Source organism: Suricata suricatta, chromosome 11, assembly GCF_006229205.1.
Source record: "Suricata suricatta isolate VVHF042 chromosome 11, meerkat_22Aug2017_6uvM2_HiC, whole genome shotgun sequence".
Taxonomy (NCBI): Eukaryota; Metazoa; Chordata; class Mammalia; order Carnivora; family Herpestidae; genus Suricata; species Suricata suricatta.
In genome coordinates, this window is record NC_043710.1 from 9,903,959 (window position 1) to 9,928,659 (window position 24,701).

General features: G+C 54.9%; 2 protein-coding genes across 2 annotated transcripts in view; both read right to left on the reverse strand.

Moving 5' to 3' along the window:
- Nucleotides 1-5,682: 5,682 nt before the first annotated feature.
- Nucleotides 5,683-12,595, reverse strand: MS4A15 (membrane spanning 4-domains A15). The gene is made up of 6 exons (XM_029915356.1): nt 12,371-12,595; nt 9,767-9,889; nt 8,690-8,746; nt 7,185-7,277; nt 6,701-6,814; nt 5,683-5,799 (listed from the first exon to the last, which is right to left on the reverse strand). The coding sequence occupies exons 1-6, from the start codon at nt 12,593-12,595 to the stop codon at nt 5,683-5,685; spliced, it is 729 nt and encodes a 242-aa protein (XP_029771216.1).
- Nucleotides 12,596-23,817: 11,222 nt separating this feature from the next.
- Nucleotides 23,818-24,701, reverse strand: part of LOC115272370 (membrane-spanning 4-domains subfamily A member 8-like) — a 56,073-nt gene continuing 55,189 nt past the window's right edge. Inside the window, exon 8 of the mRNA XM_029915456.1 lies at nt 23,818-24,012. Coding sequence (XP_029771316.1) covers nt 23,818-24,012 — 195 coding nt within the window. The remainder of the gene's footprint in view (nt 24,013-24,701) is intronic.

The following is a 24,701-nucleotide window of genomic DNA, read 5'->3' on the forward strand; positions in this document are numbered from 1 at the left end:
GCTCTTCACCCGAGAGCACTCCCTCATGAACCAGTCGCACAAAATCCTCATCTCAGGCTCTGCTGTTATAGAATCTGACTGAAGACACCCCCCTCCTTATTCCTGCTGTGGGGGACCACTCACCTGGCCCTGGGACCTCCACTCGAAGCTTCCGGCCAAGCCCTGCTCTCCGGACCCACCTGAGCTGCGCAGAGGTAGAAACAGAAGACCAGAACATCTTTACAGCCTTAGACTTTGGATCTTTTCCCTCCTGGCCCCGCCTTCTGCTTCAGGCCCTGCAGCTGTGAGCCAGTCAGCACCTTTCCCAACTCCCAACCCCCAACCCCATCAGGTAGAAATCTTTGCACCTTCTTTCCAGCTGCAAATTTCCTTTGGCAAATCAAACTCTGACAACCTGTTTACAGTGCGGGACAGATGGGGTGAAGAAGATTGTAAATCTTCGTAGAGTCATTGTTGAGCCTTTTAAAATATCGTTTTGGATGCCTGGGTGGGTCTGTCGGTTAAACGCCTGACTCTTGATTTCGGCTCAGGTCATGATCTCACGGTTCTGGCTTTGAGCCCCTCATTGAGCTGTGCACTGACAGTGTGGAACCTGCTTGGGATTCTTTCTCTCCCTCTCTCTCTGCCCCAACCCTCTCTCTCTCTCTCTCTCTCAAAATGAACAAATAAGCCTAAAAAAACTTTCTAATTTTGGAAAGTTTCAGACATTTACAAAAGTAGAGAGAATGGTCCAGGGCACAGCCGCATACCGTCACTCTGGCTATCGTGGTCATGGCTTGCAGTCGACCTTGGACTTCTGCCCCGACTCCTCCCCATGGGGAAGTGACACCCAGGTGTCCCACAGCTGTATTCCTAAACAGGGGAGTATCTATCTCTCAAAGATAAGGACTCTTTAAAAAACCACGATCCCAGGGTGCCTGGGTGGCTCAGTCGGCTCAGCGTCCAACTTTGAACTTCCTCTCAAGTCATGATCCCACGGTCTGTGGGTTTGAGCCTTGCATCGGGCCCTGTGCTGACAGCTTGGAGCCTGGACCCTGTTTCAGATTCTGTGTCTCCCTCTCTCTGCTCCTCGCCCCCCTCGCACTCTCTCTCTCTTTCTCAAAAAAAAAAAATAATTTTTTTAAAAGACTCTGATCTCAGGCCACAACTAAATCATTAAGGCGTGTGAGGTTTTGGGGCCCACCGGGGGGGCCCTGAAGGTCAGCGCGGTGACCCTGCAGAGCCCTGGGCAGTAAATACAGTTTTGCAACGACTCCCATGTGACACAAAGAGCTCCTCTTGCTCAGCCTTTGCTACCTACTGGGCGTCACACGTCTGGTCAGCGCTCAGATTTCTCCAACTGCCTCAGGAGCCTCTTGGTACCTCTGACGCATGTGACTCAGGACCCAGGCCCACAAACCGTATGAGCCAATCAGGTGGAGCCCCGCAGCCTGTCCCGGCTCTGCCCCCTGAGCGTGGCGCCGGGCTCTTGCGGTATATGGGGCCTGATGAGAGGGGGTGGTTCTGGTACGTCCCACCCTGGGCTCCTTCCCCATCCAGCTTCTCCTTCCATGTTGCCATGCCGACGGCGGCTACGAAAGCCTGATGCACCTGTTCCCAATGGCCACCCACACCCACAACAGCTTGGTGAAGACACAGCATATCACTCGGAGCCGACTCTGGGTCTGGGCTGAGTGAGTTCAAACCTTGATTCTGCCACTTGGCAGCTGTGAGAGCTCCGGTGAATTATTTGACCTCCGTGGGCCTCGGTTTTTTCCCTCTGCAAAGTGGGGATAGCAATACTTCTGGAAGGAGTTGCTAGAAGGTTCAATGAGTTACAGTATTAAAATGCTGGGGTACCTGGGTGACTCAGCCGGTTAAGTGTCCGACTTTGGCTCAGGTCATGATCTCATGGGTCATGGGTTCGAGCCCCACATCAGGCTCAGTGCTGACAGCTCAGAGCTTGGAGCCTGCTTCCGATTCCATCTCACTCTCTCTCTGCCCCTCCCCTGCTGCTCTTTGTCTCTCTCTCTTTCTAAAAAATAATAAACGTTTAAAAAAAATTAAAAAAAAAGAATATTAAAATGCTTACAGCAGTGCCTGGTCTGTGTCAGGTGCTATGTGTATTAGAGTCACCGTGTGTTCCCAGGGGACCATCACACCCAGGGGACCCACCGCAAGGTCACTCACCTCTCAGACCTGCCGGACTGGACAGCCCTTCCTCGGGCAGTGAGGCCGGGCCACCAGCAGCTCCGGAAGCTCCATGTCCCCTGGTGGGACACCCACCCACCACCGTCTCCAGGCTGGCCCGTCCCCATTTGCACCCATTCGTCATCTGTACCTTTAGTTCCTGAATTGTAGGATGGATATTTTTCTGGAAGTTGTGGTTTTTCACTCAGAGGCTTCTGTACATACAACTTGTGACACACATGCACACTCGCGCACGCGCCCTACGCAGCACCCTGGTGCATTAACCCACTCCCTCATTCAAGGAAGCTTTAAGGAGCGCTTAGGATGGACAGGCCACGCTTCTGGGGACTGGAGGCCCAGGAAGGGAGGGGAGTCTTCCCTGCCCTTGAGGAGCTCAGAGCCTGTGACAGACCAGACAAGGAGCCCCCAGCAACACGCATGTCCTAATCCCGGCACACGAGACTTGATTACTGTCTACAGTCCGAGGACTTTGCAGAACCATTGAGTAAAGGATCCTGAGAAGGGGAGGTCATCCTGGCCTAGCGGGTGGACCCCATATAATCCCAGGTCCCTCCATGAGGGAGGCAGGAGGAGCGGAGGCAGTGAGAGGGGGCGGAAGGGGCTGGGCCGCTGGCTTTGAAGGTGCAGCACCGGCTCACAGGCCGAGGGATGCAGCAGGCCCTGAAACTGGAAAAAGCAAGGAACCGGATTCTCCCCTAGAACTTCCAAAGGAACTTGGCCCTGCCCATACCTTGATCTCCAGACTTCTGACCTCCAGAGGGAAAATGTGTTGTTGAAAACACTCGGTATGTAGGAATTAGTTACAGCAGGAGCAGGGAACCGATAGAGCCCAGCGGGGAGGAGGGGCGGGGAGGAGGGGCAGGGAGGCAGGCAGCTGCCCGGTGGGGACCAGAGGTGACCCTGGATGTATGGCTGTGTGAGTAGCCCAGCAGGGGCCGCCTCACCTGGACAGGGGAGAGAAGGATGAGGATAGGAAGGCTTCCTGGAGGAAGTGGCGTCTACACGGAGGTCTGAAGGAGGTTGGGAGTTCAGTGGGACAGATGGGGGACGGGGGGGCGGGCAGCAGGGACTGCTCTCCAGGCAGAAGGATCTCCCAGGTTCTGTATGGCTGCCGGTCAAGTGCAGGAGGAGGGTGGACAGAGAGGTGAGCAGGCTGTCTCCAGGGCTTCGTAAACCTCCCTGGGACAGCCGGACTTTTGCCTCAGGGCAAAGGGGAGCCCCAAGGGGCAGAGCAGTAACCCTGTGGCTTTTGTGCCTCAGAAAATTCCCTCTGGCTGTTATCTATCTCAGAGATGGGTGGAGCCAGCTGAAGGCTGGAAATACAGGCTATGAGGTCAGCTGGCTGATGTCAAAACGCAGGTGAGAGATGACGGTGGTCCAAATGTGCTGGGAGGAGGCTGGAGAGAGTGGACCGAGTTGAAAAGAGCCAGGAGAATCTCGGGGGTGATTATATGTGGGGCTGAGTGTCAGGGACCAAGAGGGCCCTTGGATTCTGCCTTGGGCACTGCCTAAGATGGGGAACACGGGAGGGAAAATGGCTTGAGTTGGAACAGAGGCTGTAAATTCCTTTTCAGCGGGACAGGAAAGCCGATGCTGGAGATGGCTTACAGGAGGTCCGGGTGGGAGGTAGATTTGGAGCAGAGACGTTGGCTAACGCCTGGTGTCCCCAGAGCCTTGCCGCATAGCAGGTGCTCAGTCACTTGCTGAAGAGTGTGCAGTGCCTAGAGGAGTCCAGGGTAGGGGAATTTGAAGGGATGGATGGAGCTGTTATTATGAAAACAAGGCTTTTTAAAAGCCCATTGATCTTGGTGACAAGGAGGTCACCAAGCATGGCAGCAGCCTTGAGGAGAACGATTTCAGCAGAGCGAGTGGGAGGGGAGGAAGCAGAATCCATCAAAAAGAGAAAAGGAAGCCCATAGTTGAAGGCTTTTCGGGTGGGTGGCTTTCAAGCTGGGAGAGAATGGACACGCTCCATTTCACACTTGGAAAATTTAACTGGGCAAAACTCTGGGCTCCAAGTCCTCTGACCTTGTCTGTGGATTTTGAAATCCAGAGCTGGCTGTAACCCCACCTCAACTCTGCAGGACCTGGGAGCCGGGGGCTTCCTTAAAGGGGGCAGATGGCTGAATGGCACCAGCCAACCACCTGCCTTCAGGAAGACCTCACAGAAGGGGCAACCATCAGATAGGGTTTTGAAGTAGAACAAGAGCTTGCTAGATGAGGAAGTGTGTGTGCTGACAACACAGCCAATGCCACTGTCTGGGGTGAAGAAGCGGGAGGAAGGAGGGGTAGGGGTTGGTGGAAAGCAGTTGGTTTTGGACCTGGAGAGCCGTGTGGTGAGACACGGACTCCAGCATTAGCTGGAGCTGGGTTCAAATCCCAGCATTGTCTCTTTCTAGCTCCCTGGCTGTGGGCACTTGATTTGCTCTCTTCAAGCTCCTATGTTCTCAGTCCTAGAATGGGGTTATGGGTATCTGCTAGTTTGGGTTCAGATGGGGACAGACCAAGTGCCAGGATCACACCACACAGAGCCCAGTGCCCACAGATGCCCCCTTTCTGTGACAATAGGACCTGGATCTTCTGATAAATATGGGACAAGCCTTCGAAGCCCCTGTGGTTAAAAAGAAAAAGTCTTTGAATGAGACCAGCTCAAAATGCAAGCCACACCGTTTATTTCCCTCTGTGGTATGGATGGGTGAGCCATCCGCCAGGACCTCCCACATCTGGTAGGGGTGTGTCCTTTGCCCCAGACCCAGCCCAGCTCACAGGGACCTTCAAGGGCAGCTCTGGTCCTAATGGGGAGGGGCTGCCACGGCTGTGCACCTGTGGATGCCGACTGGGGTGCAGTGGGCTGGCTTCAGCCCTCCCCTGCACCCTCCCCAGCCCCAACTCCATTTAATAGATAAGGAAAATGATCTTTTCCGGGGAAGTGGGGGAACACTGCCTGACTTAGACCAGGACCTCGGGGAGCCCTGGGAAGGGCCTTAAATGCCATCTAGTTAATGCTTTGGTTTCCAGGTGGGAAAACTGAGGCTCATGACATTGCCATGATTACAAAGCAGAGAGCTGGTCCTGGGGCCTGGAGACCTGAGGTCAGGCCACGGCCAGCTGTGCGGCCTCAGCACTTGGATTCAGTACTCTTTTCTGGAGGATTCTGGGCTCCTGAGCTTAATGGTCTTCCCAGGCCAAGGTCCCTCCCCCCAAATGAACAGAGAGAAATGCAGAGCAGCCCATGAGGACAGTTCCAGGGGGATGACAGGGCCCAGGGAACTGAGGGACACTCACCCTTGACATCAACTAGGTCTTCTAGGTAAGAAGCCATTGAGGGATATGTGTGGGACAGATGTCCCCGGGGAACACTTCACCTGGGTGCCACCATTTGTGAGGATGGGGTGGGGGATGGGCTGCCCTAGATTAACGTGGTGGGGGTGGGGGGTGGGGAAAGGCTGGGCCTCCCTGGGACAGGCTGGACTCCGACCGTCGGAGTGACCCCTACTCGGATGATTCCTTGGGCACATATGCCACATTGTCATAGGCGGGGGGAGGAGAGGCTGCGGGGCTGGGGATGTTGAAGTCGGCGCTGAAGGCGTTAGGCAGGAAAATCACAGGCTGCAAAGAAAGAACCCCCAACAGTCCCGGAGGGCTCTGGTGCCTCCGGGCGGTGTTGCAACAGTGCCCCCCGGTGGTCATTCTGAGAACAGCGCCCTAGCAATGCATTCCCCCTCTGTCCCACTAATATTTCAAATATATTTACGGGGCCGACTAGGACTAGGCGTTGGGAGTGCAGCAGGGAACAAAACAGACAAGAGTCGCCTTTCTCTAGAAGCTAAAGTTCGGGCTTCTTTCTCCCTGGGCTGCCCCTGCCCTGATTCCCTCTCTTCGGTGTTGAGGTTCAAGGCCAATCCTTGGATTGATTTCCCTCTCTGTGAGCACGCAGTCCTCTGCGCAAAGCCTTTCAGTGGCCTCACCTCCCAGTTTGCACAAAGCCACCTCCCGACCCTATGGCCTGCATTTCCTGCCCGAAGCCGCCTTTCTCCACCAACGCCCTCCCGCCCCCTTTCTGTCTTCAGTGTCCTCCAGATTTTGGGAAGCTCAGCTAATTTCTCCCTGACTTGTGCTGCCCCCTGCGATGCCCCTGTCTGCCTCGAGGCCTGGGAACTCTTCTGTGTACAGAACTGCTCTCTGTAGGTTGGCTGCGCCCGGGACCCCCTTCCCCGCTCGGGCTCTGCGTCCAGGCTCACAGAGCATTTGGTACCTTGGTGCTGGCGCCCCCTTATGGCCGCAAGGAGAATAGCTCCATTTACCCCCAAAACTTCACTGGGACCCCAGACTTACAAGTGTGTGTGTGGGGGGGGGGCGAGCAGTGAGGGGGAAAGGGGCTCATCGCCGTGCAGTCCCTCCCAATTGCTTTCCCGCGGGAAGAAGGAAGAGGCTGGAAGCACAGTCTTCTCAGCCAACAGCCCTCCTCAGAGGCCCAGGATGTGGTGGGTGTCTGGGGGTGGGTACTCACCGTGTTGGCTTGAGCGCGGGTGGCTTGGCACCCAAAGTGGGTGGCAATGACCGCAATGAAGAACTCCAGGATGGTGAAGATGGTGAGCACGGCCAGATAGCCCCTGCCCACATCCTGGGGACCACACCCACAGTCAAGGCAAGCCCAGCGTGCTATCTGGGAGGAGAGGGCCCCAGAGGGACTGTAACTTGCCAGAGGTCACGCAGTCCGGCTCGCAGTATGCCCTCCCCCCCCTTCTCTCTGCGGGGCTGCCCTTCTGTCCCCAGGCCTGTTCTTGAGAATAGGGTCACGGGGTTTCTGTCCCTTCCCTTCCAGTCCCCCCCCCCCCCCGCGCCATGGGGTCTGCAGGGACTGACAAGCGTTGCCCAGGCCCAGGACCCTGGGGCTCCTGGAGCTACACACTCTCGCCTCCCCCACCTCCCGGATGTGGCTCTATCATCCTCTCCATGGGGGGGGTGGAAGGGGGGGACGTCTGACAACACACCCAGTTAGTGACACCAAAATCCATGAGCAGAATGGCTGTCCCCGCAAAGGCCGCCGTGGCACTGAGAATGTTTGTCCCCAGGCTGCTCCTCACCTGCAGGATGGAGAGGGACAGGAGGGAAAGGGGCACAGGGAGAGGCCGGGAGGAGAAAGGACAGAGGAGGAGGCAGCAGCCCTCCCTGCCTCACCCTGCCACGCAAGGCTTCCTGACGCCTCCCCCTTCTCCGTGTTCCTCCCATGCCCCCCCTGCAGCCTCCCGCACCTCCATCTGCTCCTGGCCTCCATGGGCGGGGTCTGTACTGGCTCCCTGCCCACCCTGCCTGTGCCTGCCACCCCACCCCTGTGCTGTGGACACTGCGGCCCTGCTGGGAGGGGCAATGGGGTCATTTCCACGGGGTTCCACACTGCAGGCCCCAGGGGCCGGGGAGAGGCTAGAGGCGGGTGCTGAGGTGAGGGCAGGCCAAGCCTCAGGGGGAAGCAAAGGGGTTCAAGTCAAGGGGATCTCTGGGTGGTCCAGGGCTCAACCCTCCCTGATGCTCTTTTGACCCCGTTGCTGGAACTTTGTGGCTAAATAGCCCTGGCCTTAAATTGGGGATGGGGACTGCAGGACCCACTCACGTTTAAAGATCCTTGACTCCTCTTTCTTTTTGCTCTCCCTCCCCTCTCCCTCTCTGCTGTGCCCTCCCTCCCTGCCTCCTCCATCTCTTACAATCTGCCCTTTCTCTTTCTGTTCCCACAGCCACCCTCTTCCCCATGTTGTCTTCCTGCCGGGGATACTGGTCCCCAGGCTCCCCTGTGACTGTTTCCCTCTGGACAGGGAGCTGGCGGCACCTGCCCCGGGATCCCTGACTGTCCCCGCCGAGCGGAATGACTCACATTATTTGCCCTGGTCCACTTTGTTACCAGGCTCTGTGGCCACTTTGTTATCAGACACAGAGTGTAAGCCCCAGGAGGGCAGGGCCTTGGCCTTGGCTGCTGTGCCCTCTGAGCCTGGAGCTCACTCGCTGCAAAGCCCACCTGGCCTCCCACCCTCCACAGAGGGGTCCCGCCCCCTGCTGTCACCAGGTGGACCGAGTGCATCTCTCCATCTGATTTCTTTCAGCTTGTCTTCCAGACCTCTGCCCTGGTCACATGGTGCCGCATCTGGTTTCCATAGCAACCCTGCCCAGGTCTTCTTGTCTTCTCATACTTTCCCCATGTTTCTAAATCACTCCCTCCCACTGAGGCCAAGCTCAGCCTCCTCCTCTTCCAAGAGACCTTTTGATCTTCCCTTTCTCTGAAGGACCATGAGCACTCCGTCTGTGGACCCTCACGTTTGGCCCTGGATTGTGTGTCGAAAGTGTATCCTGGTTTCTCCTGTCCGGTGTCCTTGCTGTCTGGGTGTCCTCGGGCTTCTGGCACTCAGCAGGCCCCAGGAAATGTTTGTTGAATGAATGAATGGACGGGAGGGGCAGAGCGGAGCAAATCAGCCATGCCCCGCCCCCCCAGGCCCCCGTTCAGACTTACGAGGCAGCTGGTGTGGCACTTCTCAGCTGCCACGGAGAGGGACCCGGAGATGACGAACTGTGTGGGGAAGAGGGGACCCTGGTGAGACTTTGGCCAGGACACGGGGCGGGTCACACCATGCCTGGGCTCCGTCAAGGCCACGGGCACCAGGGGGAGGGCAGCGGCCTCTTGGCTGTCACTTTCCCTGCCTCCTTGGGATCTCTCTGTAAGGGTGTCCCCCGTTACTAGGCGCCCCTCCAAGGAACTAGGGCTGTAGATGACACAGTGAATGTTTTCAAGGGTCACCATTCACATCTCATGCAAATCTGGCTCTCTCTCAAGGGGTACTTGGTGCAAAATGATGGTCACCATGTGCTGCAGAAACAAGCCTCGGTAGTTAGTGCCCACGTGCATTAGCCTTTGATTTCCTCAATCTACGGGGCAGGCAGGGCCAGGACCATGATTTTTAGGTGAGGAAGCCGAGCCTGGAGACCCAGTGACTTGCCTATGGGACTCCATGGTGACCCACGGTAGCTGGAATTCAGACCCCCCTGGACGGGCTCCCAAGCCTGTGCTCCCCCTACCCGCTCCGCCGGGCAGCCGGGGACTCAGGTGTGGATGGGGCTACGTAAAGCCTGAAATGCTCTCTTGATGTTGGAGATTTACCGCCAACCACATGCTCCCCGGTTCTGCTGCGGGAGCGGACAGGCAGGCTGGCCGGGCGGGGTATGGGCAGAAGAGTGGGCTGGGGGGCTGCGAGCTGGTCAGACGCCCAGGGGACCGAACTCTTGAAGGGCTAGGATGCTTGAGGGGAGTGGAAGGGCTTCTGCAGGCTAGGGCTGGGATGCGGGGTGTGGCCTGGCATCCAGGTAATACACAGGTAGTTAATGTCCTTTATCCCTGCCCTCACCCCTGCATCCCATCCTTTCGGCTCTTTGTTGGGAGCTTTTCCTCGGCAGGAGTGGCGCCTGGATTAGGGTTTGCAGTGAGGAGTTGGTTTTAGATTCAGGCCCCCTCCTCCGGGAGGCTGTGCCCAAGAGAAAGTTGGGGGGCGGGTTCAGAGGTGAAAGGTGAGGCCCAGATGGCCCCGGCACTCACGCAGGCTCCTCCCCAGAAGGGGACGCCGCCTTCGATGAAGAGCATCCCCACGTGGCCGCGGCGGACCATGAGCAGCACGCTGCCGAAGCCCAGGTGGATGAGGCCAATGAGGATCTGGACCGTCTGTGGGAGCGGGCGCGGCTCAGCCTGGCGGGCGGGCGGGCTCCACACCGCCCCCTGCCGGCCGCGGGGAGAGCGCGGCAGGGCACTGCGCCCGGCCCGCCCCCCCACCCCCTTCCCCCTGCAATGCTTGGAAATAAACTCCCATTCTGCCCTTTGGAGCACACATCCTTATAGCAGCCATCAAAGACTGTTTTAAGAAGGAAAGCTAGCTCCCAGGTCTGTGGGACCCCCCCCTCCTGTTTCCACGTTTCTGAGGATCTGCATCTGCTGTGGCCTCTGACCCATGGGTCTCCTGCATCGCTCGCTGTGTTGCTACCTGGTTTTCTCAGCGCTCATTTCAATGGCACGACATTCCCTGCACCGAATGCCTCACCTTCTCCCTCCTCACCGCTCCCCCTGCAGCCTGCTGAGAGTATCTCTTTGAGCATCTCTCTCATTTGAGTGCCTGTCATCGATCTTTCCAGCTGTGTGTCCAGCTGACATCTGGATTCGGATTTGGGTTTTTAGAAGCGGATCCATTCCCAGAAGTAGGATGGTTTTCCCAAGGAAGGGGACACGTGGGGTTCTGGTAAGTTCTGCCACATCCCCTCCCCCCAACCCCCCCATATGTTTTCAGTAATGACTGAGTTCTAGAACTGAGTGGGGACATTGAAGGCCCTCCCAATTCAACCTCTGCCTAATCCAGGAGCCCCCTCCAGCTCCTGACTTCTTAATAGCCCCCCCCCCGCCCCCAGTGAGGAGGTGCCCACCCCCACGCAAACCACTGTGGTCCATTTACAGGCACTTCTGACTGGGAACAGCTGGGATCATTTTCTTGGGATCATGCGGAACTGGTGTGTCTTTCTGTGCGCCAAGGATTTGGATATTTATAGGCGTGGCCCCCTTGAATCTTCTCTCTTGTTCTCTCTTCAGCTGCCTGTCTTTCATCTTTGCAGTTTCCTCATGTGCCCGGGGTCCCAGCTGCCAGCGCGGCTCTCCTCTGCTCGCTCTTCTCCTGCTACGGACACCCCCACCCCTGCCCCTGCTGCTCCCAGAACACCCGCTGCCTGCGCCCCCAAGCCCGTCTATGCTAAGCATCGAGGTGCGTGCTTCATAGACGTTACTTCCTTGAATCCTAACATGATGAAGTCGGTGTTATTATCATAATTTGGACGTGAGGAGACTGAGGCTCAGAGATGTTCAGTGACTTGCCTGTGGTCCCCCAGCACGGAAGTGGCTGGCCAGCAGCCTGGGAAGCTGGTGGTCATCTACCGGTGACATTCCCAAACACCTACTTCTACTTTGCGCTTTCTGGGGATTTCCAGTGATTTAGATGTGTCTTGTCGGATTCCTCTGGAGGTCATGGTCATCCTTGCCAGGGCTGCTCTGGGGCTTCAGGATTCCAGGGACTGAGGACCCCATCTCTGTTCACGGTCTCTAGTCCCTTCGTGCACCAGTGGACGTGGTGCAGTCTCCAGCACAGAATCTTGAATTCCAGCGTGTTCAAGCCCAGAGCTCCTGGGTGCTACACAGCGGTGGGGTTGAAAACAGAACTGTACAGTCAGGGCCCCCTGGGGTACAGGATGCCACTTAGCAGCTGCGTGGCCTTGAGCTAGTGACTTCGCCCTGATGAGCCTCTGTTTCCTAATCTGTCCAACAGGAGTTTGGGCCACCGTCTCCCAAGGTGGTGGTGCAAATCGAAGGAGCCAGGGCATGCAAATTGCATGGCTTGGTGTGTGCCCAGCAGGTGACAGCGGTCATCACCAACACCATCACCACCGCCACCACTGCCTAAGCTCTGTTCACATCTTCCATTTAAAGAAACTGAGGCAAGGGGACAAACTTTAGACACTCTATATGTATGCATGAGGATAAATATGTCTGCCTATCTGCCTGTCTGTCTACCTATCTATTTGATACTTATTTCCTGCCCAGAGACCAACAACTCAAGGCCATCTGAGATCGGCAAAGACCTTATGGGACATCTTTCATGGACCCACAGGAACTGCCCTCTGCCCACCCCTTCGACTTCTGTTTCATCTCCCTCCATCCTCTGCCCATTCTGTTCCGGCACATTAACCTTCTATTTCATCTTGAACAAGTCACACTCATTCCCACCTCAGGGCCTTTGCACTTGCTGTTCTCCTACCAGATGAGCCCTTCCCCTTGCTCCCCATGCTCCCTTGGCTTCAGCGTCCAGGTTTTAGCTTCCATGCCATCTCCCCACAGAGACCTGTTTGTCCCCCATCTAGCGCTGCCCCTCCAGCATCCATCATTTTTGACCTCATTACCCTATTTGGAGTATTCTTAGCCATTTGTTTGCTGGCGTGCTCTTCTCTGTGAGTTCTGGGCGCAGAATGGGTCCGTCTGCCTGGCGCACAGCTGATCCTCAAGTCCTCACTCCTGCCCCTTCCCCCGGTGTCCGGGATGCTCCCTCCCTGCCCAGCACCTGTGCGCACAGGCATGGCTCAGGTGGCCTGGGGGACGGGGGCCTCTCCTTACCCCTAAAGCTTTGGGCTCTCCCGTCAGGAAGGTCTCCATGGGCCGCAGGTCGGGCGGCTGGGTGGCCCTGGGCGTCTGCGCCCCCAGCGGCGTCTCCTCAAACTGCATCACCCTGGGAGGCTGGCACAGGGAGGCGGGCAGGGTGGCTGGGGGCGGGCGGAGGCCGCCGGCGTTGCTGGGTGGGATCACGACGAACACCCCGTTGCTGGCAGGAGCCCCCGACATGGTGCTCCGGGGGCCTGTGGGACAAGGGCTGGAGCGGGGGAGGGGAATGACCATGAGGACGGTTACACATTTGCACAGAGCCTTGTAGTATGGAAACAACCCGCCTGCTCCCTGCAGCCCCTGAGGATGGCACCCAAGTCACTGATTGTCACAATGAAGCTTCACCCCGAGAAGTGAAGGGATGCCCTAGATCAAGGGCCTCTGGGTGAGGCAGGGCCAAGACTTAAATTCCCGTCTCCGACCCCAGAGGTCCTGCTCTGTGCTGTATTACAGAGAAAGGACCTTTATGAGGACCATGTGCTGAAACCGCCTCTTTTCTCCAGAGAGGGCAAGGGACTTGCCCAAGAACACACAGCTAGTGTGAAGCAGGGCTGACTGACGCATCGACTGGAACTCACCTGCGGGTTCCTGCCCCTGCCCTGGCCCATGAGCCTGTGTAAACAATGTAGCTGAGAAGTGCCTGGATTATGGAAGCGTCTGGAGTGGCTGGCCTGAGTGAACAATTTGGGGAGAAGCACTCAGCTGTGGGAAGGTGAGCTTGCTCGGCCACAGAAGAGTGACCAGCGAGCGAATCTGCCAGATCACAGAGTGAAATTAAAATGTCAACCTTCTCATTGGCATTACTGGGTTCAGTGCAGGCTGTGGAGCTAGAGGTCAGCGTTTGAATCCTGGCCCCTCTTCTTACTGTGAGACGTGGGACAAGACAGCCACCTCCCCTCGCCTCAGTTTCCTTATCTATAAAGTGGGGGTAATACCACTATGACCAATCTCATAGGATTTGACCTGAATTAGATGACATAATGCACACGAATTGATTAAAGCTGTCTTTTAGAGTGATTCATTATAATCTATTCGCACAAAATTTTTTTTTTTAATATTATGTATGGGGGCGCCTGGGTGGTCTAGCCGGTGAAGCGTCTGACTTCAGCTCAGGTCATGACTTCACAGCTCGTGGGTTCCAGCCCCGCGTTGGGCTCCATGCTGACAGCTCAGAGCCTTCTTGGGATCCTTTGTCTCCCTCTCTCCCTGTTTCTCCCTCCTCCCCCTTTCAAACATAAATAAACATTAAAAAATAGTAGGCATAAACAGGTCACAATAAACAGATAATTTTTTATCTTAAAATTTTAAAAAATGCTTATTTATTTATTTTTGGGAGAGAGAGAGAGCAAGGGAGGGGCAGAGAGAGAGGAAGAGAGAGAATCCCAAGCAGACTCCACACTGTCAGCCCAGAGCCTGATGCAGGGCTCGATCCCATGAACTCTGAGATTATGCCCTGAGCCAAAATCAGGAGTCGGAGGCTTAACCAGCTGAGCTACCCGGGCAACCCGGATGGTGAATTATTTCAGACAGTGGCAGCCCCTGTTTTTTCCCTGCACTCTGAGAGCTTTCGTGCCCATTTCTCCGGGGAGAGCCAGCTCGCAGACCCAGCAGCGCATTCTCTGTGGTTCTGCCCAGGCGGACGAGGGCTCACGCCTCCTGTCTTGGGGTAACCGTGCTCCAAACACGTGTGTCTTCTGGGGAGCCTCTGAGCCATTTATTTGTGATGTGTCGGCGGGCAGCGTTGGGCCTGTTGTCCAGAAAACAGAGTGGTGGTACCCACAGGCTGTGATGCAAAGTTTCCCACGGCTGGAGGCATCGCCACGGACTCGGACGCGGGAGCACAGAGCAAAACGTCTGCTGGCGTTTAGGGGGTGATGGAAGTCGCCTGTCATTTTGAAAGGGCTGCCTTACATGGTCCGTGCAGCCTGGGAGGAGTGACTACGTGCGCTGCCAAGGACGGAGCTGCACACGGATTACGCTCTGACTTCCCCATAAAGCTCTCGTTTCTAGAAACTCACACGGAAATGATTATTACTAGATATGAAAACTGCCTAGCACGGGGCTGGCAAGTGTCTGTAAAGAGTCAGACCGTAAATATTTTGGGCTCTGTGGGGCCCGAGAGCCTCTGTTGCAACCACGAGCCTTCTGCAGGAGTGGACACATGCCCGGACAGCGTTGACCAAGACAAACGGGGCTGGATCTCATCTGTGGGCTCCGGGTTGCCAACCCTGCTCTTAGAACACTGCCTGGCGGGGTGCTGGGCACAGGAAATGCTTAGCTGTTTCAGCTATTGTTGATACTGATTATGGGCTGTGCTTTGGGGCAAGACGTGAAACTGCACTGAGCCAGTCTCCGAGCCCGTAAAACATGGATAATGATGGTTCAAACGCTCCTCGGAGTCTTACGCTGAGGCTGAAATGTGAAACCCGGGATGAGAAGGGCTCGGAAACCGGCAAAGGGCTGTGGGTGTGCCAGGGATCCCTTTCTTATTCCAGTTTCAAAGCAATGTCGATATGATCCCATCCCATTGTGAATGTCTCTGGAACTTTCTAGACCAATTCACTGGGATGGAGCTCCTTCCTACTTCACACGCTGGCTACCAGGCTAACAAGAGCTTATAATAGATACTTTTTCATAAAGTTTTTTTTAATGTTTATTTATTTGAGAGAGAGAGAGGGAGAGAGAGAGAGAATGAGAATGTGTGGGAGGGGAAGAGAGAGAGAAGGAGAGAGAAAAATCCTAAGCAGGCTCCATGCTGTCAGCACAGAGCCCAGTGTGAGATCATAATCCGAGCTGAAATCATGAGTTGGATGCTTAAGCAACTGAGCCACTCGGGTGCCCTTAGATATTTTTTCTTGAGGGCTTACTCTTTTCCAGGCACTTTATAGATGGTATTTCTTATCCTCAGAAGGGAGCTTTGATGATTCCTGTAGGTTTATTTTACAGACACAGGGGCTCTGAGCAGTAGAAGCATTGCTCCTGGTGACATGGTTTCGAAATGGCGAAGCTGGCATTTGAGTCCAAGTTAGCCCATCTCCAAAGCCTGCCTGTGTCCCCTGTGACCACCCCAGTGGCAGCCGTGCTTACTGTGTGCTCGTTGTTCTAGATTTTCCAGTCTGGGTGCTTAATATCTGGTGTGGCCACATGACTTGTTTTTGTTAAATAAATGTGGTCGGAAGGACACAAACACAGCTTCTGGGTGGAGGCATTTAGGTATCAGAGAAAGATGCCATAGGGCTCTTTCTTTTTGCCATGGTGACTAACAATGTCCCAGCAGAGGCCGCTCTATCTGCCTGGGTCCCTGAGTGAGGACGACAGAGAGAAGAGCTCCCAGGGCACGGGAACATGAGGCAGAGATAAACCTTTACGGGCCTGCTTGTTACAGCAGCCTCACCTAGCTTTTCCTGACTGTTACACTCTCAAAAAATGAGGGTAAATAGGGGTCAGACACAAAGCCCATGTCCTCCAGGGGCCTTGAGTCTAAGAGGAGAAGCAGGAGGCATTTGCCCCTCAGTCTAGCAGATGGTCAGTGGGCCTTTATGATGAGCACCAAACATAGGGGCTGACAATACAGAGGTGAACTAAGCCTGACGTCCTACCCTCGCAGCACCTCGCAAGGGGGAGCAGGGCCAGGGCTGGGGGAGGGATGGAGAAGGATCCGACGCTGATGGAGGAACTCGGGGATGTCCTCAAGGAGGACAGGGACGTACAACGGGGGTCCTCAGGGACATCTGTCCGCGGCTGTCACCTGCCTCACCCCATGTTAATTGCTATTCTCTTTTCCTCTCTTTCAGTCTCTTTGTCGTTCTCCACCCATCAGCCTGCCCCTGCGCTGCCAGACACGGTTGAAAGGCCTACACAGTGCACAGGACTCTGCCAAGGACGTCCAGGACAGGGAGCAGGAAGGAAGGATGGGAGTCTGGGCCGAGGGGGACCCCTGGCCCCACAGGTCCTTGCCGTGTGGTGTGTGAACACAGAACACTGAAGCCCTCCTCTTGCTCTAAGGGAGAGACATCCTGGGCCATAGCTGTTTTAGAGATGAGGAGATGGAGGTTCAGAGAGGGTGAGGGTGTCTGGTCACACAGCCCCTCAGTGGAAGAACTGGTGTGGGCCTTGGACTCCTGCCTTCCTGGAGGAGGAGTGCTGACCTTCAGGAACTCGCTCATGCCTGGCTTCGGCCCCTGCCTGTGTCAGAGGGAGAGGGCCAGCGCTCAAGCCCCACTCCCTGGAGTAATGGTTCTAGAATGCTCTGAGTCCGCAGAGCAGCACGTTCCAAACAAAGGACTGAGCGAGTCTCCAGCTTTCTGCCTCCCCAAGGCATTCACTGGAGACCATCAGGTCCCTGCCAGCATCTAGAACGGATCGGTAGCACCCGAGAGGAAAGAAGGACAGAATTTTAGGGTAAAAGGACAAACGCGTCAATGGAACTAACCTCACTGCTTAGCCTGTGGAACTGTCCCTTCAGTGGGGACAGGGACAGTGAACACTGCCCGGACACCCAGGACAGGTCGTGGCTAGGGTAGGAACCTTCCCTGGGGTTCATCCTGGGCGCTGAGCAGCCCCCAGGAAGAAGCGAGTCGGAATTAACATCTCTCCTGGGCGGGAGGTGAGGCCTCACCCTCCTCTGGAGAAGAGAAAACACCTCCAGAAATAGGCTCTCTGCTGCTAATGCGGGCTGGGTGGCAGCTCCGAGCAGGAAAGTGTCACATAGCTCCTGAGACTCACAATCTCCCCTCTCTCCCCACCCTTGCAGCCTGACCAGCACCTCGGCACTCTCAGGCTGGGGACCAGCCCTCTGCTGCACCTGTCCCCCACTGCCAGCTCTGTGACACCCAGAAAGAGAATCTGGCTTCCTTTACCAACCAATCAGCCAGCTTGTCCTAAACACCATGCATGTGTGTCAAGGTCAGGCAGGGGGAAAAGTGGGAGAGTCATGTCTCCAAAAGTTTACAGTCATTCCAGGGGAATGACTGCCTGTGATAGATGCAGAAGACACCTGGACACCACCAATAGGCAAGGTATTCAGCCCATTTTGCAGACCGGTACACTGAGGGTCAGAAATAGCAGCGTGGATGAGTGGGACAGGCTGTGGACCTTGCTTACCCTCAGGCATATTTGTCAGAGATATTAAATAGAGGTCTCCACTGAGACCATGCTAGGGGTGAGCTATGCCACGGATGGTCTGGTGTGGGGGGGACTTGCAAAGCAGGGGGCTGAGGACCTGCTAGATGATTTGATACCCACATCTGTAGGGTTGGGAGTGGAGATTGAGAGAGGATTTGGGCGAGAACCCTAAGAGTGATCTGGGCACGGTGCGTGTAAGAAGTGCTCACCTTCAGACAAGAATGACTGCTGGCTTTAGGGAGGCTTGGGGAAACTGATAGACAGCCCCTGGCAATTTGGACCCGATGGAGGAGCTGGGGGAGGTTCCCAGGAGATGGGGGTGTCTTCACAGATCCCATGAAACCCCCTGAAGAGAGTCAGTCTGAACACTGGCAGCCTCAGGGAGGGTGAAGCCAGGGGACCAGAGCAGCGGTCAGGTGCGCATCTCCCTGCCCCCACATCTCCTTCCCATTACCCGGACGCTGCAGCTACCCAGCTGGGGGGCGGGGGGAGTGGGGGACGCTGGTGGGAAAAGCAAGGTTCACCAAGTCCCCTTGTTACCTGCTGTGTGCTGGGCTGGGGACCAGCATGCCCTAAATCTATCATGACGTGACATGACGCATCACATGAGTCCCCCTCAGATGAGTAAAGTGGGGCTGCTCGTCTTTCTGAGAGCATCCAGGAAAGCCATGGGGCTCCCCGATTTCTCCCCAACACAGTCGCTGTGAGTTAAATAAGAGGGAGAGCCCACCCAGTACCCGGCACAGTGCCGGGCACCCAGTGAGTGCCTTCCAGCTCCTGCTGTTGTTAATCCCCTTCTGAGTTCCGTACGACTATTCTCCCCGTCTTCTGGTAAGGAAACTGAGCCAGAGGCATCAAGGGAGGTGTTGTGATCTGGGGCAAGTCACTTTTCTTCAGGAGTCTCAGCTTCCCCATCTGTAAATGGGGCAGGGGGATAGTGGGTCCTTAAGTCCCCCGCCAGCACTTGGGTTCTGCTGCTCTGGAGCTTGGGGTGAGGCAAACTGTGCCCACCCTGGGGACTGGTCTCCAGGGTCCTCCTGGACAGGCAGGGACCCAGTGGCCCGCACACTCCACCCGGGAGGCAGGGCTCATTACCTGTCACTTTGAAGAGGAGCAGGTGACTTGCCCAGGGTCACAGGGTCCAGATGAGGAATAGAGCTGGGACACAGACAGGCCCTCTGACTCCACCCTTTGCTCTTCCCCAACTTCCCTGGGTCCCCCTGATCTTGGGGGTCATACTGTCGGGACAAAGGGCTGCCCTAGATGGCCTCAGTGAGCCCCAGGGCACTGACTGCACTGGCTTTCCTGGGTTGATCAGACGTCCCAGGTCTTCGACTGCACTAACTCATGGACCTCACTGCCCTTGGTTGCAGGAGTCATAGAGTCATAGACTGGTCCCCGCCCCCAGGAGTCAGGACTTGTCTCTTGAGCATCCCAGGGCATCATCTTTATTCACGAGGAGCCAGAAGCAGCTTTGCCCCCTCGCAGTTGGAGAAGCATGGAGAGGTGTTGCCAGCTGGAGGAGGGAGGCTCGAAAGGAGGATGTCTAGGGCAAAATGCACAGCAGCACATCTTGGGAGGGGTGGTGCTGTGCAGCTAGGAGGAGGCAGCTCCACTTAGTGGTAAAGACCACAGGGCCCAGGGTTAGCCTGGGAAGAATCCACCTGACCACTCTATCAGCTTAATCTGCTGCGTGGCCTTGGGCAAGCTGCTGAACCTCTCTGGGTCTCAGTTTCCCCATCTGTCAAGTGTGTGGCTACGATGTTGTTGGCAAGGGAGGTTTCCAAGGATGCCCCGCGCACTCCCCCTGTCTACAGCCCTGCTCCCAGACCCTGCCACTGTCCACCAGGCAGCAATGTGCTCCTTCTAAGTCTGACCCTGCGGCATCCGGAGCCCGACTAGGCTCCTCCAATCCCAGCCCTACTGGAAGGCTCAGGTCTGCCCCACTGGCCTGCAAAGGATGCCCGCAGATGCAGAACACATGTTGGTAAAGGGCGGGTCTCGCAGCTCCCTGCACCCTCCAGACGGGCCCTCACCCACCCCTTGGCCCCTCCCCAGGGTCCTACTTTGCTCTGCGGCCCGCACCTCACTGAGGATCTGTGGGCTGAGGCAACCCCTTCCCTTGGGCAGGCCTCCCTTCCCCCATCTACGAATGGGGGTTCCACAATATTTGCTGCAAGCTAGTTTCTCTGCAGGTCCTTCTCTTTCCCTTGGAGAAGCTGAAGGGCAGAGTGTCCACATTTGGGTCGGAATCATCTTTCTGCCCCACTTGGGGTGGAAAGGAAGACTTCATATCCCCGGAAGGATGATTAGGGCCCTAGGGTCTCTAGTGGACACCTGAGTCTTCTCAGATGGCTTTGAGGAGAGAAGACAGACTCCCCTCCTTCACCCACCACTGGTGGGTCCTGAGCCGGCAGGTACCCGTCGGCGGGAGGCCAGCAGTTCAGACAGGGCCCCGGAGGGAGCTGTCCTGCCCCCTCTTACTGCCAGGTGGGGTAAGAACCTCGGTCACAGCATTCTCGGCCCAGTGGTCTCTTCCTCAATCCCTGCGGGATCCGACGCCCCTGCCCCATTTCCCAGTATCCCACCCGGACCGGGCGCTGGGTACTCACCGAGCTGCCTCCGCCGCTCTGCCGGCGCCACTAGCTCCCCGCTGCCTCTGCTCGCCCGTGGCTGCCTCTCCTGAGTTCACACATATTCGTGTGAAAGGCTCCCTATTCGTGTGAGGCTTGGAAACCCGCTCTGCTGGGGAGCTGCTGCCTCTGGGAGGTTCTCAAGCCCCTCCTGGCTCTGAGGCCTCCACCCACCTGACCCCACCAAGGTGCTGAGGAAGCTGCTGGTGGAATCACGCTGGAGGCATTTCGTTCTTTCCTTCCATGTACAGAAGGGGAAACCGAGGCCCAACGAAGCAAGTGGACCTCTGGGGTCCCACTGTTAGCACGCGAGCTGCGAGCCGGATCCACATTTGTCTTCCCCCTCCTGTTGTGAGGAGGGACACTCTGATAGTAACCAGGAGGCTGCCTGACTTCCTTCCCCTGAACTTGCCCCTCGTTAGATCAAGTGGGGCCAGGTGCACAGCTTCCCAGCCACAGGGGGCAGCGTGTGTGAGTGGAGGAGTGAGTGAGTGAGGAGGTGAGGGCATGCAGATGAGTGAGTGTGAGGCCACGTGCACGATGTGTGAGTGAGAGAACATGTGGATGTGTGTGAGGGGATGGATGTGTGGCTATGTTGGAAGCGTGTATGTGAATGTGGAAGTGTGAGGATGTGTAGTACACCTGAGTGTATGTGAGTGTGAGCACATGTGATGTGTGTAAGTGAACGGGCGTAAGTGACCGCATTTGAATGTAGGTATGTGTGAATGTGGAAATGTATGGGCGTATGAACATATATGAGTGCATGTGGATGTGTGTGAGCATGTGTGAGTGTTTGAGTGTGTGTGGTGGGGGCAGAGTGGTCTTCAAGTAGCACGTGCACGGAGAACTTGTGCATCGGTTTCTGGATTCAGGTTCATGCCACTACCACCGCAGAGGCCTCTGCCAAGTCAGGAAGACCACACAGGACCTATGGGCTCAACATGGCACCGGGGATGGTGGAAGGGTATGGCCTGGGCCAGCTCTCACCTAAACCAGAGACAGAAGTGTGGCAGGTTGACTGAAAAAATAGCCTCAGTTCTCTACCCGTTCATGTATTTACACCTCTTGCAGCTAGAACTGGAGTCCGTTCTCCTAGAACCTTGAATCTCGGCTTCCATGGGGCATCCTTTGCCAACAGAAAAGGCAGACACGGCTGTGTGCCGGTTCTGACCTGACGCCTCAGGAGGCCTTGGCTTCTTCTGTTCTGTCCTGGAAATATGCAGTTGCCACAGAACATGTCCAGGCTAGCCTGCTGGTGGACGAGACATGTGCCGCAAAGCCCTGCAGCCCAGCTGTCCACGCCGAGGCCCCATGCGTGTAGGAGAGAGTGCCACCGAGGTCAGCTGACCCTCAGCTCAATGCAATCGCACTTGGGAATCCTGCCAAGCCTGGATTAGATCAGGAGAATTGCCCCACTGACCTATAGACCCTGGAGCAAAAATAGATGCTGCTTATGGTATGCCCGTGAGGTTTCATTGTTGTTTGTTACACAGCCCTGTTGTGGTGATAGCTAACTGAAGCCATTCTGTCTTTATGCTGGCCTTTTCATCTCTCACATCAGTAACTGTAGGCCAGGGACCAAATTATGCTGACCCTCTAAGAACTAGAAATAGCAGGAGAAATGGAAGCTCCAGACTGATCCCAGCTCGAAGGCCCACCCTGTCCTCACCCATTGCTTGGAGCTGTTGTCCCCACTGATGACCTGTGGACAGATCTCTAGCAGAGTGATTCCTATCCTTGCTTTTAGGAATGCTCTATTCTTTCTTGATGTTTGCCAGTTTATGGAATAGAGGGTGTGGCCTTTGGCAACCTCTAAAGGGAACCAGTTTTTTTTTTTTAATTTAAACCCAAATTAGTTAACATATGGTGTAATAATGATTTCAGGAATAGAATTTAGTGATTCATTACTTACATATGACACCCAGTGCTCATCCCAACAAGTGCCCTCCTTAATGCCCATCACCATTTAGCCCATCCACCCACACAACATCCATCCAGCAACCCTCAATTTTGTTCTTTGTCTTTAAGAGTCTCTTACGGTTTGTCTCCCTCTCCATTTTTATATTATTTTTCTTTCCCTTCCCTTATGTTTATTTGTTTTGTATCTTAAATTCAACATATGAATGAAATCATGTATTTTTCTCTGACTGACTTATTTTGCTTAGTATAATATACTCTAGTTCCATCCACATTGTTGCAAATGGAGAGGTTTCATTCTTTTTGACTGCTGAGTCGTATTCAATTGTATACCACATCTTCTTTATCCATTCATTGGTTCATGGACATTTGGGATCTTTCCATAATTTGGTTATTGTTGGTAGTGCTGCTCTACCAAATATTTAAAGAAGAGTTAACTCTATTCTTTTGAAGCTGTTCCAAAAAATAGAAATGGAAGGAAAACCTCCAAACTCATTCTATGAGGCCAGCATTATCTTGATTCCAAAACCAGACAGACCCCACTAAAAAGAAGAACTATAGACGAATTTCTCTGATGAACATGGACTCAAAAATTCTCAACAAGATAAAAACGGGATCCAAAAATATATAAAAGAATTATTCACTGGATTTATTCCTGGGCTGCAGGGCTGGTTCAATATTCACAAATCAATCAACATGATATGTCACATTAATAAAAGAAAGAAGAACCACATGATCCTTTCAATAGGGTCATTCAGAAGAAGGCATTTGACAAAATACAGCATCCTTTCTTGATAAAAACCCTCAAGAAAGTAGGGATAGAAGGATTATACCTCAACATCATAAAAGCCATATGGGATGGGGAAAAGCTGAGAGATTTTCCCCTAAGGTCAGAAACACGACAAGGATGTCCACTCTTGCCACTGTTATTCAACATAGTATTGGAAGTCTTAGCCTCAGCAATCAGGCAACATAAGGAAATAAAAGGCACCTAAATTGGCAAAGAGGAAGTCAAACTTTCATTCTTCGAAGATGACATGACAGTCTGTAGACAGAGAGGGAGATGAAGGGGCTCCTCCCACAGCTGACTGTCGATGGGCTGAAAGGCACATGCAGGAGTCCTGCTAATCCATAGGCCACCTTTGTGCCAATGGGGAAAGGTACCTCTTGTCAAGTAGTAGTGCTTTAAATTAGCATGTATGTCTTGCACATCTGGAGAGCTCAGCCTCTGGGGCTTGTGATTCCAGAACGTGTGTCCGTCTGCTCTTCCACTCATACCCCCATGAGTGCTGGCTGCAGCGTGCGCACTCCCTGCTGCACTCCCTGCTCCTTGGGGGTGACCGTGTCAGGGTCAGCGTTCTGGGGAAAGAGCTGGACCTCCAAGAGCTCCATGGCTGAGGCAACACTTTAGAAGTGGTCTCTGGACAGTGTGCACACCCCAGGAGCCACAGGGCAAATGCACCCTGCAGTTCGCCAAGGTCAAAGGATGCCTAGAGTCCAGGGGACATTATTTATGAATTAACTCTCCCCCGCAACAAAGACATTACTAACAAACAGAAACGAAGCTTAGGAATAAAGAAGGGAGAAAATGGTTGTTCATCTTGGCCCAGCAATGGTGTTGGGGCCAGAGGCGCGGAGGTCTCAGGGAGAAGGGGAGGTTCTGCCACAATGGCTTCTCCTTGGCACTGAAATGAGCATCCTGTGTCATTTATTGCTGGACAAAATGAGCTACATTTTCAGGGGGTTTATCACTATAGTGTTGTTGGGGAAGGAAGGGTTGGCAGCCTCTGTAATCTTGGCCAGGCTGCTGGTAGCATTGACTGGGCTTGAGGTGGTACAGGCTGGGATGGTGATGGTGTTGATGGGCCTGGTGGTAGTGTTGGCTGGGTTGGTACTGAATATGGTTGGAATTGCTGTTACGGTCTGAAAGGCAAAGGATCTGAGGCCATCATCTTCCTTTGGGATAAATTGTAAAAACGGCCACAAATTCTTCCCCTCCCTGTTTCCACATCTTTGGGTAGACCTTCCTTCACGGACGCTGGGCTTGGACACAGAACATTCTTTGGGAAACAGAACAGTGGTAAAAATGTGATGCAAGCAGAGACCTGGAAAGTGTTTGCACATTGGGGCTTGTTCTGTCTTCTTGCTCCTCAGAATACGGAGGCTGCCTTATAAAGAAGCCCGGGCTGGCCTGCTGGGCAACGAGAGACAAGCGGGCCAGTTGTCCCTGTTGACAGATTAGCTTGCCAACTGCCAGACCTGTGAGTAAGACCGTCTGAGACCATGTAACCACCAGACAACTCCCCACCGACTGCAGAGTCATGCTGCTCCCAGTAGGATCATGGTGCTCCCAACAGGGATCAGTTGAGCTGGCCAAGGCCAGAAGATCTGCCTAACAGACCCAGAGAATCATGATCCACATAGAGTTTGGGATTGTTTGCTGTGTAGTGAGAGCCAATTGACATAGAAGTGGGGTAACAAAAATCAAATACACACATTGTCTTTGAGACTAGGTGGCAAGAGAGGTCTGGAGAAGCAGTGAGGACCCTGCCATGAAGGTTGGGCACACGGTTACCCACGGTAGGCAGTGGTAGAGCACTGTCCCATTTTGA

Bases quoted from the DNA above. Each gene is read 5' to 3' on its own strand.
- MS4A15 (XM_029915356.1), bottom strand. From the start codon at position 12,595: ATGTCGGGGGCTCCTGCCAGCAACGGGGTGTTCGTCGTGATCCCACCC. The intron at 6,815-7,184 runs GTGTGTTGTCAG...TGTGGTCCCCAG, and splicing joins ATTTTGGTGTCACTAACTGG to GATGTGGGCAGGGGCTATCT. The intron at 5,800-6,700 runs GTGAGTACCCAC...CTTTCTTTGCAG, and splicing joins CCCGCGCTCAAGCCAACACG to CCTGTGATTTTCCTGCCTAA.